The following is a 16,421-nucleotide window of genomic DNA, read 5'->3' on the forward strand; positions in this document are numbered from 1 at the left end:
GAAAAACTAGAAGAAAATATTTGCAGACAAAGGGTTAATAATACTTCTAATATATAAAGGATTCTTCAAAATGGAGAGAAAATAGATCAAAATGCAACAGAAAAATGAGCAGAAAAAATGAATAGACAATCCACAAATATGAAAAAATGTTCAAACTCACTCATATTTTAAAAAATGCAAATTAAAACAACACTGAGATACCATTTCTCAGAATCAGACTGGCAAAGATTTTTTAATGTGACAACACATTCTATCAGCAAGGCTGTGGAAAAATAGGCAATGTCATACATTCTTATGTCATACATAAGAATACAAAAATTGTACAATCCTTATGGAGGGAAATTTAAAAAGACCTAAAAAAAAAAAAACACACACACACAAAAAAACTACATATATACTTACCTTTGGATCCAGTAATTCTATTTCTAGAAATCTACCTTGAAGATATCCCTCCAACAACACGAAAATACATATATGCAAGGTTACTCATTAAAGCATTAACTATGATAGCAAAATACTGGAAACAATCTAAATTCCCATACAAAGGAGAAAAGTTGAACAAACTATGGTACGTCCATACAATGAAGTCCTATGCTGCTGTAAAAAAGAAGATCTCTATGTATCAATATACAGTGACTTCCAGGAAATAATAGTAAAAAAAGCAAAGCACAAAAGAGTACCTAGAGTATGCTATCCTTCATATGAGAAAGAAGGAAATACACATGTGTCTGCTCATTTGTGCAAAAGAAATACCAGAAGGATAAACCAGAAACTAAAAACAGTTACTTGGGGTGACAGAGGAAGAAGGAAAAAGAAAAGAACAAGATAGCAGGGATGAGGGCAGGGTAATACTTCTCTGAATATGTTTTTTGTATAGCTGATTCTTAGAACCACAGCAATATTTCTTAGTCTCTTCACATACCCCCAAAAAACCAAAAAACTAAAATCGACCAAGGTGTAGGGGAAATCCAAAATTAATACAAGCAGTAATAAATGAGCCTAACTATATGTCAAATTAATAAGATACCTACATTGAAGGGTTACATGGGAGAAGAAAACTAACCTGAGTGACTTTGAGAAACAGTAACCTGACAGAATTCTGTAATGCTAAAGACAAAAAGAACTACACATATGTGTTATAATCAAGTCAGTAGATATATTTCTTTTTTTTAAAAAAAGATTTATTTATTTATTTAAGTAATCTCTACATCCAAAGTGGGGCTCGAACTCATCACTCCAAGATCAAGAGTCACATGCTCCACCGACAGAGCCGGCCAGGCGACCCAGTACATATATTTCTGACCTGGGTATTTGTCACAGAAATTCTAGAACCACTTTATGTTGATTTTAGAACTGAACATATTAGCAAATATACTGCAGATAATGCAAGTTGGGCTTCCAACCATTAGAGAAAAATTATACACAAGGAAAAGGGAAAGACTAAAGTGAACCCTTTGATGTCAGACTGGACTCACTGGTATCAGTATAAACAGGTATCAGTATGAAGAGATAGGGAGAAAAAGAATTACAGACATAGGGGCGGGGTTAGTATACATACATATATTTCACAGCTGTCTGTTAGAAGCAATGCCGCCCAGATAACAATAAGCAGACCTATAATCCTCGGTTTCTCAATGATTTTCACCAATAAAAGCAACCAAGAGTCCTTGAAGAATTGATTCCAGGGCTGGAGCAGGGAAAATACAAGATGAACCTGGAACATCTTGTGGCACCAGAAAGAAAGGAAAGAAAGGCTCAAGAAGACAAGGCTAGTCAAAAAAACACAAAAGCCAATCTAAAAGAGCCCCCAATGGTCAAAGCTAGAAAAATTGTAGCAAAAAGCTAATATTAGTATTAGATTTTTCTTTTTTGAGGTGAAATTCACACACCACATGTTTAACTATTTTAAAGTATGCAATTCGGGTTCTTCAACAGTTGCCTTGAAAGAAGTCTGAGGTGGATGAAGGCTAGCTCCCACTCTACAATCTTGCTGTAAAGAAAACAAGTTCCAGACCAGATTCTGGCATACTTAACATTTATTAAACAAATATTCACTAGCAAGCAAGCACAGAGCAGTTCACACAAATCATTCTAGAAGGTCCATTAGTTGTTTCAATCACAGATTGTAAAAAAAGCTTCACTGGGGCACCTAGGTGGCTCAGCTGGTTGAGTATCCAACTTTTGATTTTGGCTCCAGTCATGATCCCAAGGCTGTGGAATTGAGCCCACATGGTTGTATCTATTTCTCCTAGTGCTCAGACTTTCTAAAGAATGAACTGAGGGGCGCCTGGGTGGCTCAGTCGGTTAAGCGTCCGACTTCAGCTCAGGTCACGATCTCACCGTCCGTGAGTTCGAGCCCTGCGTCGGGCTCTGGGCTGATGGCTCAGAGCCTGGAGCCTGCTTCTGATTCTGTGTCTCCCTCTCTCTCTGCCCCTCCCCCGTTCATGCCCTGTCTCTCTCTGTCTCAAAAATAAATAAATGTTAAAAAAAAAAATTTTTTTTAAATAAAAAAAAAAAGAATGAACTGTAAGTATGAAGTAATAAAGGAAACGCAAACAGCATACTATTATGTGGAAAAATTCTTGGATTCAACAAGAATCTAGAAAGAGAATCAAAGCAAAATAACTTCACAGTGCAATGATACATCTATTAGACTAGCAACCATAACTCAAATTTGAAAAGCCAGTGCTGGCAGCCTGGGAGGAAATGGTTCACTATACTTTATTTTATTTTATTGTTTTTAAAGATTTTATTTTCAAGTGTTCTCTACATGCAACATGGGGCTCAAACTTCCAACCTCAAGATCAAGAGTTGAATGCTCTACCAACTGAGCCAGCAAGGCGCCGGTGGTTCACTCTAGACACTTTTGGTGGCACTACAAATGGGCTCAAGCTTTTTGGTGAACACTCTGGTCTTGCATAATAAGGACTATGAAAATTCTCACACCTTTGGGTCCAATGAGTCACCTGGAGGTACATACTTTAAGGAAATAACTTAAAGAAAACTAACTTTCTATACTATTTATATCAATGACAACCAGGGCATATCTCAAATTTCCTAAACAGGATGAAGACCAAGCTAATCATGAATCACTGTGTACATCAAGACAAAGACATATTATGAAGTCACTTAAAATGACAAACATAGCCTATTCCAATAAATGGAGGTATATACTGTTTTAGCAACACTGCTTTTTTTTTTTTTTAAGTTGATTTATTTATTTTGAGAGAGAGAGGGTGTGGGGCAGAAAGAGAGGAGGAGAGAGAATCCCAAGCAGGCTTTGAACCATCAGCACAGAGCCCAATATGGGGCTCAAACTCATGAACCATAAGATCATCATGACTTGAGCTGAAATCAAGAATAGGATACTTAACTGACTGAGCCACCTAGGCACCCCAGCAACAGTGTTTATAATTAAGAACAAAGGCTCTGAAATCAGATATTTCTTGGTTTGAATTGTGGCACTGTCCTCTGTACATTTTCAAGAAATGTTTCTCTTCTAAAAATGGATTTGGACCATGCAGGACCTGAAAATGGTTACTTGCTCTTGAGGAAATATGTGTATTCTCATTGGTGTGGAAAAGGCACACAGTCAGAGGGCAAGTTCTTGCATCAGGATGCTTGAGTTCATATCTCAGCACTGTTACTTGCTGGCCATGTCACCTTAGGCAAGTAACTATGCCGGCCAATATTCCAGCTGCAATTCATGGATGTATTATGGCTAATAATAGACTAATACATAGCTAATACTATGACCTACCTCAAAAGTTCTTATGAGGTTGAAATGAAATGATGCCTGCAGAGTGCTCAGTATAGTGTCAGACATAGTAAGTTCTCAGTAAATGTCAGCAATCTGTATTCTTCAATTAATATTTATTGATCACTCACCATGGTCCCAGGATTGCATTACGTACACCCACAACGTTTAATTCCTACAAGAACCTTACATGATGAGTGCTGTTATACAGAAAAGTTTTTTAAAAATGAGCTTAGAGAGGGGTCTATGAATATTAGATGAGAGAAGGAAAATGCAAGATGGTTGGTAGATTCCAACTACACACACATAAAATGAAATACACTTAAACATTTGCAATGTTATGCATAATTAGAACTTAATGGTCACTACGCCCATTTTGTTTAAAGTTAGTCAAGTTTCTTTGTTTGTGTTTTCAAGTAGAAGCAAGTAGATGTGAGACAGGGACCCGGTCCCATTGCCTTTATTGAGCCATGCCCTTCATTGCCCCAGGCAGTGACTGGGCCATGTATTAAATGTCACTTGAGTGTTGGCTTCTGACCAGCAAGTGCTTACCTGGAGGAGATAGAGGAGTCCTGGAACAAACAAGGTGAGTGGGTACAGAGACTGGTATGTTGCTAAGGCAAGAAAAATAGCACTGAGGAAGGCACTACCTGTAAAAGGAAAAAAAAAAAAAAAAAAAAAAAAAAAAGAAAGAAATAATCCAGCTTTATCAATCAGGATTAGACTCAGCAAGTCCCAAAAGCAAGAAACTTTCTGTAACTGGTCAAATAAGCTCTTGTCAAATATCTCCTGGTGCACAAGGTGCTATGCAAACTCACAGATTGATTTCCCATGAAAGGAAACCTAAGAACTCAAAACCATTTACCTTTAGCAACCTGAGACCCCTCAAGTATGTTTCCTGTAAAATTTTCAGACCGAATAAAGGGATCAAGTCTATTAATATCTATGTCCAATTTAACTTATCAACTAAGTCCACAATTATTGCTTAAGCAATTCAGAGCTATGAAGCCTATCCCTATTTTACAATACCCTTTCCTTATGGACTATCTTCAGGTCATGTGTTTATCATTAAAGTATATTAATTTTTATTAATAATTTCCCCATTTCCTACATAAAATGGCCCACTATGGAATTATTAAACATGATGTTACAACAAATTTGCAATGACATGGAAAGATATTTATAACATCCTATTAATTGAAAGTTATAAAAGAGATATATACTATGATCTCATTTAAAAGAAAACATGCAGGGTATGCCTGAGTGGCTCAGTCAGTTAAGTGTCTGACTCTTGATTTTGGCTCAGGTCATGATCTCTCAATTCATGGGTTCAACCCCTGTGTCAAGCTCTGCATGAATAGCACAGGGCCTGCTTGGGATTCTCTCTCTCCCTCTCTCTCTGCCCCTCCCTTGTGTGCACTCTCTCTCTCAAAATAAATAAATAAACTTAAAAAAAAAAACAAACACATGCATAAGTAAATTAAAAAAAAAAAAAAAGACTAAAAGACAAGGCCCAAAGTTCACAGTGGTTTTTTTTCTCAGTGGTTGGATTACTAATTTTTTTTTACTTTTGCTTCTCTGTATTTTCTAAGTTTTCTTTTTTTGAAATTTTTTTAATGTTTCATTTATTTTTGAGAGATAGAGACAGAACATGAGTGGGGGAGGGGCAGAGAGAGAGAGAGACACACAGACTCTGTCAGCACAGAGCCCAATGTGGGGCTCAAACCCATGAACTGTGAGATCATGAGCTGAGCCGTAGTTGGACACTTAACCGACTGAGCCACCCAGGCATCCCTCTAAGTTTTCTATAATGAACATCCTTTGTCTATGTCATAAGAAAAAATTGATTTCTTTTTTAAAAAACCAAATAGCTATTCTCTTTCAGATGTTTTAGACAACAGAGTACCCTAAAACCAAAGCTAGAGAACACAAATTAGCAACAGAGGTTTCAAAGTGGCCCAGAAATCAGGAGAGTGATTGACAGTTCAAGGCTGTTATCTTGTGATGATAATGTTTCATAACTGACAGGTCTTGTGGTCACTCTCATTAGTGTGGGTCAACTGTTTACCGGAAATAAGATATCCTCTCAATGGTGTTTCATTAAAGGAGTAACCAGTAACTCCACTCAGGAGTTTTACCCTCTCCCAACCCAGCTCCAGAAACAAACAGAAGGAGATGATCCATAGGATTTTTTGCCCACCAAAGTAGTCTATTTCCTTGATCTAAGAGCCACCTTGGAAGAGGAGGGTTACAAATGTGACTACTTTACAGGAGAGTGAGTGGAGAGAAGAGAACTTTGAGGGCTTCATACCTCAAACCAAAGAAACTCATCAGCTAGGAACAATTCCTGGTTGAAAGAAAGTGGAAGGAAGGCAGAAAAAGGAGGAAGCTGGAAATAAAAGACCAAGGACAGAATTCTAAGGGCTGGGCTGTTTTGCATTGCTGATCAGTGCCAGGCATGATGTCCTGTGTCCAGGGTGCTTGTAAACATGACTGAGCAGGGACAGGATCATGCCCAGCCAAGCTGTGCCACCACCAGAGGCCCCCACATTCCCGCTGAGCCACAGACACCTAGAACCAGAACCAGGTCAATTCTGAGATAGGGAGATGGCAGTGGTGGAGAAGGGGCTGTTCTGGAGTCTGACAGCTAAACTGGGCTCAAGATTCCCTGACTTGGCCAAAATCTGAATGACATTGTGTGGGAAACCAGCTAAGGGAGGAAAAAAAAATGGAAAGAACTTTTAAATTTAACATGACTTTCTATAGAGACTGGGGTGCAAGAGAAACAGGCTCTTACCAGAGGAGGGAGGCTAATGCTCCAACTCCATCCGTTCTTATAAAAGTGGTGAAAACAAACATGTGACTTTCACCCCTCTCTCTCCCAGAAGACACCAGGGAGTGAAATAAACACAGTCACCTCCTGTCCTAATTGCCTGAGCTCAGTAATTACTTGTCTGGAGCAGCTGACTATCTATAAGGGCCAATAGAGAAGAAAGCGCTCATAGCATTATAGAATGGACTCATGAGTTTCAGAGACTTGGTCCCTGGATTGGGAAGAAGCACTCTTCCTTCCTTAGACGAAATCAATAGTTAAGAAAAATCTGTTCCTTCTGCTATTCTCTACCAGTGAGTGGCAGCAACATCTCCTTGCTTACTGCAGTGACCCTTCACCCCTCCACGCCCACACTCCTTCTACCAGTCATGTCCTGTTGATCGACCCCTGGAACATCCACCACTGCAGTTCCTGCTCTCATCATCTGTTGCCACACATTTTCAGCAGCCTCTTCCTTCTCCCCAGTGGTCTCCCCAATCTTCTCCCATGTAATCCTCCAGAGAAGTACCAGAAGGGTCCTTCTAAAACAGATTAGATTGTGACAGGCCTCTCTTTAAACATTTCTGATGATTCTGTTTCATCTACTGGATTAAGTCCAAACTCCAACGGCAAACAAGGCCCTTCACTATCTGGGTCTTATTTTATTTCTCCAGCTTTACCACCTCTCACTGTTCTCCTACACCCACCCCATCCTCCAGCTACTCTGGACCATTCCCTAATTTCTGAAACACCATGCCTTTTCATTCCTGTGTCTGTTCTCAGCCTATTCCTTCTGCCCAAGCTATCCTTCCCTGACCTCCTTCTAGTGCAGACCCATTCCCAGTGGACAATTAAAATGTCACTTTCTCTAATGAGGCCTAAGCAGAGATGATAACAATAGTGATTACAGCTAACAGTGGTCACTTACTAGGTGTCAGGCACCTCTCCTCTGTATTCAGAACAGTGCTGGACTCAAACAACAACAACAACAACAACAACAACAACAACATAAAAGCCTTCAGTAAACATCACAATAACCTTGTGAAAGCTCTGTTTTCACAGGTAAAGAAATCAAGATACAGAAACAGAAGGTTAAGTAACATATCATTTTAAGTAACAAAACCACTCAGATGATTCCAGTGTCCATTCTCTAAATTCATTCAATACCCTCATTCAATACTGATACCGTCTTTATAATAATTTGCTAATGTTGTTCTCTCTCCCCATTTGTCTATGAGTTTCTCAAGGGCAATAAACCCCTCTTCACTTTGAATCTCCAACACCTAGCACAGTGCCTGGCACACCTGATGAATGAATGAATGAGTATCATTCAGTGACACATATGAATCCCTTTGAAAATCCAAGCACATTAAAGAAAACCAATGTTTCTTTTTTATTGAGATATAACTGACATATAACATTGTATAAGTTTCAGGTGTACAGCATAATGATTTGATACTTGTATATATTGCTAAACGAGCACCCCTATAAGTCTAGTTGAAACCAATGTTCTTGAGGAAGGAGAACTTAGGAAGTGTAAAACACAGGTAATGAAATGTGGGCAAGGCACAAAAGAAATCTGACACTTGAAAACAACAGAGCCTACTGAATAGAAGTTGAGGACTTGGGGAAGGAGGCTGGGCACAGAGAATGTTCTCTGTGGAGTAAACTATTGGACGGTGGAGGCCTGTGGTCCGGGGGCAGAAACATGGCATTACAACAGTCAGAAGCCTGATGTGTGGGATGCTGGGGCAGGTGTGGATGGGGCAAATACATAGTCTGAGCAAAAGTGAGGGGGAGTATGAAGACACACAAGAGACTCAGGGCTGATGTGTTTTGAAAAAAGCTAGAAGGGGCATGGTGGGTGGATTAGGAAAGCAGAAGGATGATGATATGTACTTGGGGCAAAGTCAGGAAAGATGAAGAAAAGTAAAAGGTGGGGTGCCTGGCTGGCTCAGTCAGTAGAGCATACATTTTTTTTTTAAAGCTCATTTATTTATTTTGAGAGAGAGGGAGAGAATGAGCAGGGGAGGGGCAGAAAGAAAAAATCCCAAGCAGGCTCTGAGCTGTCAGCACAGAGCCCAACGTGGGGCTTGGTCCCATGAACCATGAGATCATGACCTGAGTTGAAATCAAAATGGGACGCTTAACCGACTGAACCACCCAGGTGCTCCAGAGCATGCAATTCTTAATCTCAGGGTAGTGAGTTCAAGCTCCATGCTGAGTGTTGAACCTACTAAAAGAGGAAAGAAAGAAAAGGAAAAAAAAAAAAAAAGAAAAGAAGGAAGGAAGGAAGGAAGGAAGGAAGGAAGGAAGGAGAAAGAGAGAGAGAGAGAGAGAGAGAGAGAGAGAGAGAAAGAAAGAAAGAAAGAAAGAAAGAAAGAAAGAAAGAAAGAAAGAAAGAGGTGACTTCAAGTATTTTAGACAAACTATTCAATATGCAAACATTTTGAAGTGCCTGCTCTATGCCCAGCCTGTGCTGGGTGTCAGGGAAACTGGCGACTGAGACAGTCTCTGTCCTTGGGGAGATCCCAGTAACCAGTGGCAAAATATGGAGGGAGAAAAGTATGAAGCTAGCCCATCAGGGGAATGACACCTAAGTTTTGAACAATGTTTAGGTAAGGCCCAGCAGTCCAAGGGAACAGCATGTGCACAGGCAGGAGGGCGACAGATGACAGAAGGGTGCACTGAGCATGGATGGGACTGTCATTAGCCTGATGGGCAAAAACAGGGTGAGAGTTGGGAGGAATGTCTGGAAGAGGGCACAAAAGGGGCTCTTATGGATGTTGGTAATATTGTTTCTTTTTTTTTTTTTTAATGTTTACTTATTTATGAGAGAGAGAGAGAGAGTGACAGAGAAAATCTCAAGGAGGCTCCACCCTGTCAGCGCAGAGCCCGATGTGGAGCTCGAACCCATGAAACCACAAGATCATGACCTGAGCCAAAATCAAGAGTTGGATATGCAACCGACTGAACCAGCCAGGCGCCCCAACATTCTGTTTCTTTCTTTTTTCTTTTAATGTTTTATTTTTGAGAGAGAGAGAGAGAGAGGGGGGGGGGGAGGGGCAGAGAGAGAGGGAGACACAGAATTGGGAGCAGGCTCCAGGCTCTGAGCTGTCAGTACAGAGCCCAATGCAGGGCTCGAACCCACGAACTGCGAGATCATGACCTAAGCCTAAGTTGAATGCTTAACTGAGCCACCCAGGTCCCCCACAACACTGTTTCTTAAAAAAAATTTTTTTTTCAACGTTTTTTTTTTTTATTTATTTATTTTTGGGACAGAGAGAGACAGAGCATGAACGGGGAAGGGGCAGAGAGAGAGGGAGACACACAGAATTGGAAACAGGCTCCAGGCTCCGAGCCATCAGCCCAGAGCCTGACGCGGGGCTCGAACTCACAGACCGCGAGATCGTGACCTGGCTGAAGTCGGACGCTTAACCGACTGCGCCACCCAGGCGCCCCTTAAAAAAATTTTTTTAATGTTTATTTATTTTTAAGAGTGAGCGAGACAGAGCGTGAGTGGGGGAGGGGCAGAGAGAGAGAGAGAGAGAGAGAGAGAGAGAGAGAGAGAGAATCTGAAGCAGGCTCCAGGCTCTGAGCTGAAAGCAACAAGCCCAACATGGGGCTCGAACTCACAAACTGTGAGATCATGACCTGAGCCAAAGTCAGACACTTAACCGACTGAGCCACCCAGGTGCCCCCAACATTCTGTTTCTTAACTGGAGTGTGGATTATTCATCATTTTGTGAGAATTCATGGAACTGCACACTAATGATTTATGCACTTTCTGTATTTATGTTATACTTCAATAAACAGTTAATCTACAAAGTCTCAGCAAGCAGGTAGGTAGGGGTCAGATGACAGCAGACTTAGATTGCACAATCACCCCAAAGCATCCAGCTACAGGCCTAGACATGACATTTCACATAACGTCTGAAACTGCAGCCTTATCTGGACAAGACCTAGGGTATCTTGTTCATCTAACCAGGAGGAACTATTCCAAGAGGACTATGAGTTTTGCCAAAAAAAGATAATCTACTGTTTATCTGCTGGTACAGCTCAGATACTAGGTTTTCTGTCCCAGGCCTAGTCTCCGGGCTTAGGATGGGAGTATTAAAGTAAATCAGTCAAATGTGCATGTACACTGGCTATAGTATTCAGGGAATTTCATTACCTACCCTATAGCTTTGAGTGTGTTTTCCAACTCTCTACCTGTGTCAGGGTGGGGGACAAGACAAGCCTTGGCAAGACGTGGGGTAACAATGCCTCCAGGGACTGCATCTTGAAGCAATCTGGGCCTGGATAGGTAGCAGAGCTACAGGATAGCACAGGAATGTAGACAGGGTGGGGCTCTGGGGGCTGGTTCAAGATACGGACTACAAGTGGAATGAGCAGAGAGGGGTCATGGACAGTGACCTATACCAGGACAGGCAGTGGGACAGACTGAAATGTGGTGAAAAGGTCCCATGGGACATCTTCCCTCAGAAGAGGAAATTGCACTAGGGCCTAACCAACGAGCAAGATTGCTGGGAAGGAGGAGCCGATGCTGGGGCCTGGTCTGCTATACCAAATTCGTTGCCAAGCACTCTTTTAATGGGGCACGCTGTCTCGGAGTAGTCCATCCACATCAGTGATGATAATAATTTATTGAGCACATTCTCCTGCCATAACTGCAAGCAGTTTACACATATTAAGTTATTTAGTCCCTCTAATAACTCTATGAAGTGGGTACTACTACTATTCCCATTTTATAGAAAAGGATACTGAAGGACAGAAAGGTTGTTTGCCCAGGGTCACAAAACAAGTGAATAATAATAACAGGATTTGAAACCAGACCATCTCATTCCAAACCCCACTCGCTTTAACTGCATCACTAGGTTACTTTCTTGATCTCAATCTACACCTGTATCATAAAAATCATAATAAGCCAAGCAACTATTTGTTGAATGGGCTCTGCTAAGGCAGTATGCTAAGTGTTTTATATTTCTTGTTTATTCTTCTCCTTATCTATGAGGCAGACATTATCTATATGATCAAGCTGAAGCTCTTGAAGCTTTGTGATTTGCCCAAGGCTACAGAACTGGTAACTAGAAACTAGCAGTTTTTGAAACTGGGTTGATCTGACACAAACAAAACAAAACAAACAAAAAACCCAGACTGCTTTATCCTAGGGTCCTGTCCTCTAGGACTTTCTTCATGGGCAGAGCTTTACCCTAGAGGGAGCCCATATGGATGGGTTCAGGACTAAGGATCATCACTCTCCAACTGTTCTTCCAGGGCTGAGCTCCAGGAAGAGAATCTCTCATTTAAAACTCCAAGTTCTCCCCAGAAGGCTCAGGGAGCCCCTGTCAATCCTGAGGGATCTTTTCAAAAAGAGGATATTATAAAGAGTAGCAACCAGCATCATCATTCACTGAGCTCTTAGTACATCCCCCATCCATGCTATATTTGACATGCACCACTTCATTCATTCTTTACATTTGCTCTACGCCATAGGAACTGTTTCAATTCCCATGCTACAGATAAAAAAATTGAGGCCCAGAACAGTTCACTGACTTGGTCAAGGTGGCACAGCCAGTAAGTGGAGGAGCTGGAATTAGCTACCGGATCGGTCTGCCATCAGATCAGCCTGAGCTCTTAATCACCAAGCACTACCTCTGATAGTACTGATCCTTCTTTTTCCTCCAGAAGCGAGTCCTGTCACACACACCTCTTTTGGTGGGACAAGGAGAGCTGGAAGGGTCCTTGGGCTGCAAACCTCAGGAATTCCTAGTTTGAAACATCTCAGGACTACCTATTAACATCTGTTTTTTTTCCTTTTTAAAGCCCAATAAAGACTACTTCACAGGGATGGAATATTTTAATTAGCTCACTGAAAGGCAGAGTAGCCCTTGACCAAAAGCCCCAACCTTTGAAATGAAACCCAGACTGCTCCACTAAAATAACATCAACCCTGCCCTTAGGCCTGCTTGCTAGCCAACACCCCAAAAAGTACGTTGTAATACAATGGCTGGGCCCTGTCCTGGCCTGTAGCTCTCGATGTGTCCCAGCTAACCCTGGACTGTCACAAAGGAGGCCAGAGAAGAGCAAGTAGGAGAAGGGGACAGAGCCAATGAGGCCACTCTGTTCTGTGGGACACTAGCTCCATGGAAGTCTGGGAAGAGAGTTGCCAAGTTTTCTTCCACTGTCCCTAACTTTTTTTTTTTTAATTCTATTTTTTACAATTTACATCCAAATTAGTTAGCATATAGTGCAACAATGATTTCAGGAGTAGATTCCCTAATGCCCCTTACCCATTTAGCCCATCCCCCCTCCCACACTCCCTCCAGCAACCCTCTGTTCGTTCTCCACATTTATGAGTCTCTTATGCTTTGTCCCCCTCCCTGATTTTATATTATTTTTGTTTCCCTTCCCTTATGTTCATCTGTTTTGTCTCTTAAAGCCCTCATATGAGTAAAGTCATATGATTTTTGTCTTTCTCTGACTGACTAATTTCACTTAGCATAATACCCTCCAGTTCCATCCACATAGTTGCAAATGGCAAGACTTCATTGTTTTTGATTATGTAATTTCATTCTTTTTGATTGCCGAGTAATCCTCCATTGTATATATATACCATATCTTCTTTATCCATTCATCCATCGATGGACATTTGGGCTCTTTCCATACTTTGGCTATTGTCGATAGTGCTGCTATAAACATGGGGGTGCATGTGTCCCTTCGAAACAGCACACCTGTATCCCGTGGGTAAATGCCTAGTAGTGCCAATTGCTGGGTCGTAGGGTAGTTCTATTTTTAGTCTTTTGAGGAACCTCCATACTGTTTTCCAGAGTGGCTGCATCAGCTTGCATTCCCACACTGTCCCTAAGTTCTTATCAGTCAGGTAAAATTAATTTTAATTATGTGCTCACTGAAGAAACTTTGGGGAAAAAAAACAGGTATGAAAAGGAAATAGAAACATGAGCTTACTCTCCAGAAACAAGCATCACTCTTTTGGAAACTATTTTTGTTGTTGTTTTAACATAGTTGAGATTATATTTTATTAAAATATACAATCTTGTGGGGCGCCTGGGTGGCTCAGTCGGTTAAGCGTCCGACTTCGGCTCAGGTCATGATCTCACAGTTTGTGAGCTGGAGCCCCGCATCAGGCTTTGTGCTGACAGCTCACAGCCTGGAGCCTGGTTCAGATTCTGTGTCTCCCTCTCTCTCTCTGCCCCTCCCCAGCTCGCACTCTCTCTCAAAAATAATAAACATTAAAAATTTTTTAAATATACAATTTTGTATTCTGCCTTAAAAAATAAGTATTCTCACATAATCTACAATTATTTTTAAGCACCATGTGCATGGCCAAACTGTATGGGATTGAACTACATGGGTAAACCATGTTTTACGTAGCCATTTCTCTATTTTGAAGTATTTTCCATTTTTTCCAGTCATCATAAATCATCCTGCATTAATGACTTTGTATCATAAAGCTTTACCTGTATTTCTTCATTGCTTTCAGATAGGTTCTCATAAGCAGAATAAATCAAAAGTACAAACATTTTGAGACTACTGCCAAACTGTTTCCCAAGAGGCCTGTACTAATTTCTAAGTCAACTTGCCATGTGGGAGAATGTCTGTTTGATAGCACCTTTGTCAGCACTGAGAATTATCTTCTAAAATCTTTGCCAGTTTGAAAGGGGGAAAAAAATAAGCCTGTGTTATTTCGATTTGCTTTTATTAATTATCTATGGACTTGAGTATTTTTCCATATTTTTTAGTCATTTATATTCCTTTTTTGTGAATTCTCCTGTTTTCTTCTCTAAATGAAATTCCTTTCCTAATTTCATTAAAATTTAATTACGTGGTGCAAATGTGCAATGTAGAAAACTGACTTACAGATTTTACAAGTGAACCAACTTTACTGTATATTCTGTTAGTAGAGATTATTAATACACTCAAAGAGTTAGGATGGGTCAGAGACCCAACTAAAATAGAATTCTTTGAATATTTTAACAATTTTAACAGACTATTATTTGTGATGGCCTCTGTTTATAGCTGCCAACAATGGAAGAGGTCCGGTACTCCATGACGAACATACTAAGAAATGGAAGAGGAGGTGGGGTGGGCTGATGAAAGACTTTTACATCTCATTTTATACATTTGAATTTCTTTTATTCTTTTTAAAAATCTTTTTAATGTTTATTTATTTTTTAAGGAGAGAGAGAAAGAGCATGAGCAGGGGACGGGCAGAGAGACAGGGAGACACAGAATCCTAAATGGGCTCCAGGCTCTGAGCTGTCACCACAGAGCCCAACACGGGGCTTGAACTCACAAATCATGAGATCATGACCTGAGCTGAAGTCAGACGCTTAACTGACTGAGCCACCCAGGCACCTCCAATGAATTTCTTTTATTCTTACCAAGTACTTCAACTACTTAGGTGAACAACTAAAATTAAAACAAAACAAAAAAAAAACCCCAAAAACAAACAAACAAACAAAAAACAACTAAATTTAGATTTAAAGAAACTGACAAATATGTGACCAACGCTACAAAATTCACATGAAATAAGTGATAAAAGTAAAACAAAATTGTGTGTATAACATTATAAAAATATCTGTGAATTCATACAACAGAAATATGGATATAATATAAAGATTTTTGTTCTGTGGAACCAAAAACAATGTGGCTATAAGAGATACATATAACTTTTTCACATGTTTTCCCCCCAAAACAAAACCTTTCCATTGATTTAAAAAAACATACAAAAGACATTTTTTTAAAACAGCATATTTCACATTTTTGTGTGAGATTCCTATTACACGTAACTTCAGAGGCTATGTCTTCAGTCTTTCCATCGTTGTACTTGGCTATTTTAAAGGTGGCATTTCCAAAGGCTAGTGCTCAGTCCCTTCTGCCAGGCTGCAGCACAAGGTCTTTATTTATTTATTGGGGGGGGGGGGGCAGTAGGGGCAGAGGAAGAGGAAGAGAGAGAATCCTAAGCAAGCTCCATGCCCAGCGTGGAGCCCGACACAGGGCTCAATCCCACGACTCTGGGACCGTGACCTGAGCCAAAATCAAGAGTCGGACGTTTAACTGATTGAGCCACCCAGGGGCCCCTAGAGTCCTTATTTTAATGGACGCCAGATACCTTGATCAATGAATCTACCTGAGCCCAACACTCTGGAAACAGGGACTGAGGCAGGCAGTATTCACAGATAGCAAAGAGTCTTCACTATTTCAGAGTTATTTCTGACAAAATGACCACAATTTTCATAACAAGAAAATATCTAGTCATGGATAATAAGTTAAACTAAACAGCCTACAGAAAGACTACCCACAACCACTGCAAAGAGAAACAATGTCTTATGATGACCTAAGTCATTCTCATGCCACCCTAGATGTACACCTTTTGATTCTTTATTTCCTGAGTGTGCAAACTAGTCAGCAACAAGGTGATGAAATAAGGACTCTCATATACTTAAGAGAGTATAAATTGGTGAAACTCTTGAAGGCAATTTAGCAATAAATTTCAGAAATCCTAAAGAAGATATACATTCAGTGACACAATAATTCTATTTCCAAGACTTCATTATAAGAAAATAACTGTACATGGTGTGGAAATTACTATACAATAGAAAATCAATTGCAGTGTTATTTAAACAGCTGAAAAGTAAAAAATTACCTATTTAATAGAAGTTGGTTAAAGAATTTCTACACATTGCATCCATAAAATGGAATACTATGCAGCCATTAAAAATGACAGATGGGGCGGGGTGGCCTGGGTGGCTCAGTCAGTTAAATGTCTGACTTCGGCTGAGGTCATGGGCTCAGGTCGTGATCTCATGATTCATGAGTTCCAGCCCC

General features: G+C 40.5%; 1 protein-coding gene across 1 annotated transcript in view; it reads right to left on the reverse strand.

Moving 5' to 3' along the window:
* PIGU (phosphatidylinositol glycan anchor biosynthesis class U) overlaps nt 1-16,421 on the reverse strand; it is an 84,160-nt gene that overhangs the window by 29,762 nt on the left and 37,977 nt on the right. Inside the window, exon 7 of the mRNA XM_058685357.1 lies at nt 4,310-4,407. Coding sequence (XP_058541340.1) covers nt 4,310-4,407 — 98 coding nt within the window. The remainder of the gene's footprint in view (nt 1-4,309; nt 4,408-16,421) is intronic.

The sequence above is a fragment of the Neofelis nebulosa genome, chromosome 9 (assembly GCF_028018385.1).
Source record: "Neofelis nebulosa isolate mNeoNeb1 chromosome 9, mNeoNeb1.pri, whole genome shotgun sequence".
Lineage (NCBI taxonomy): Eukaryota > Metazoa > Chordata > Mammalia > Carnivora > Felidae > Neofelis > Neofelis nebulosa.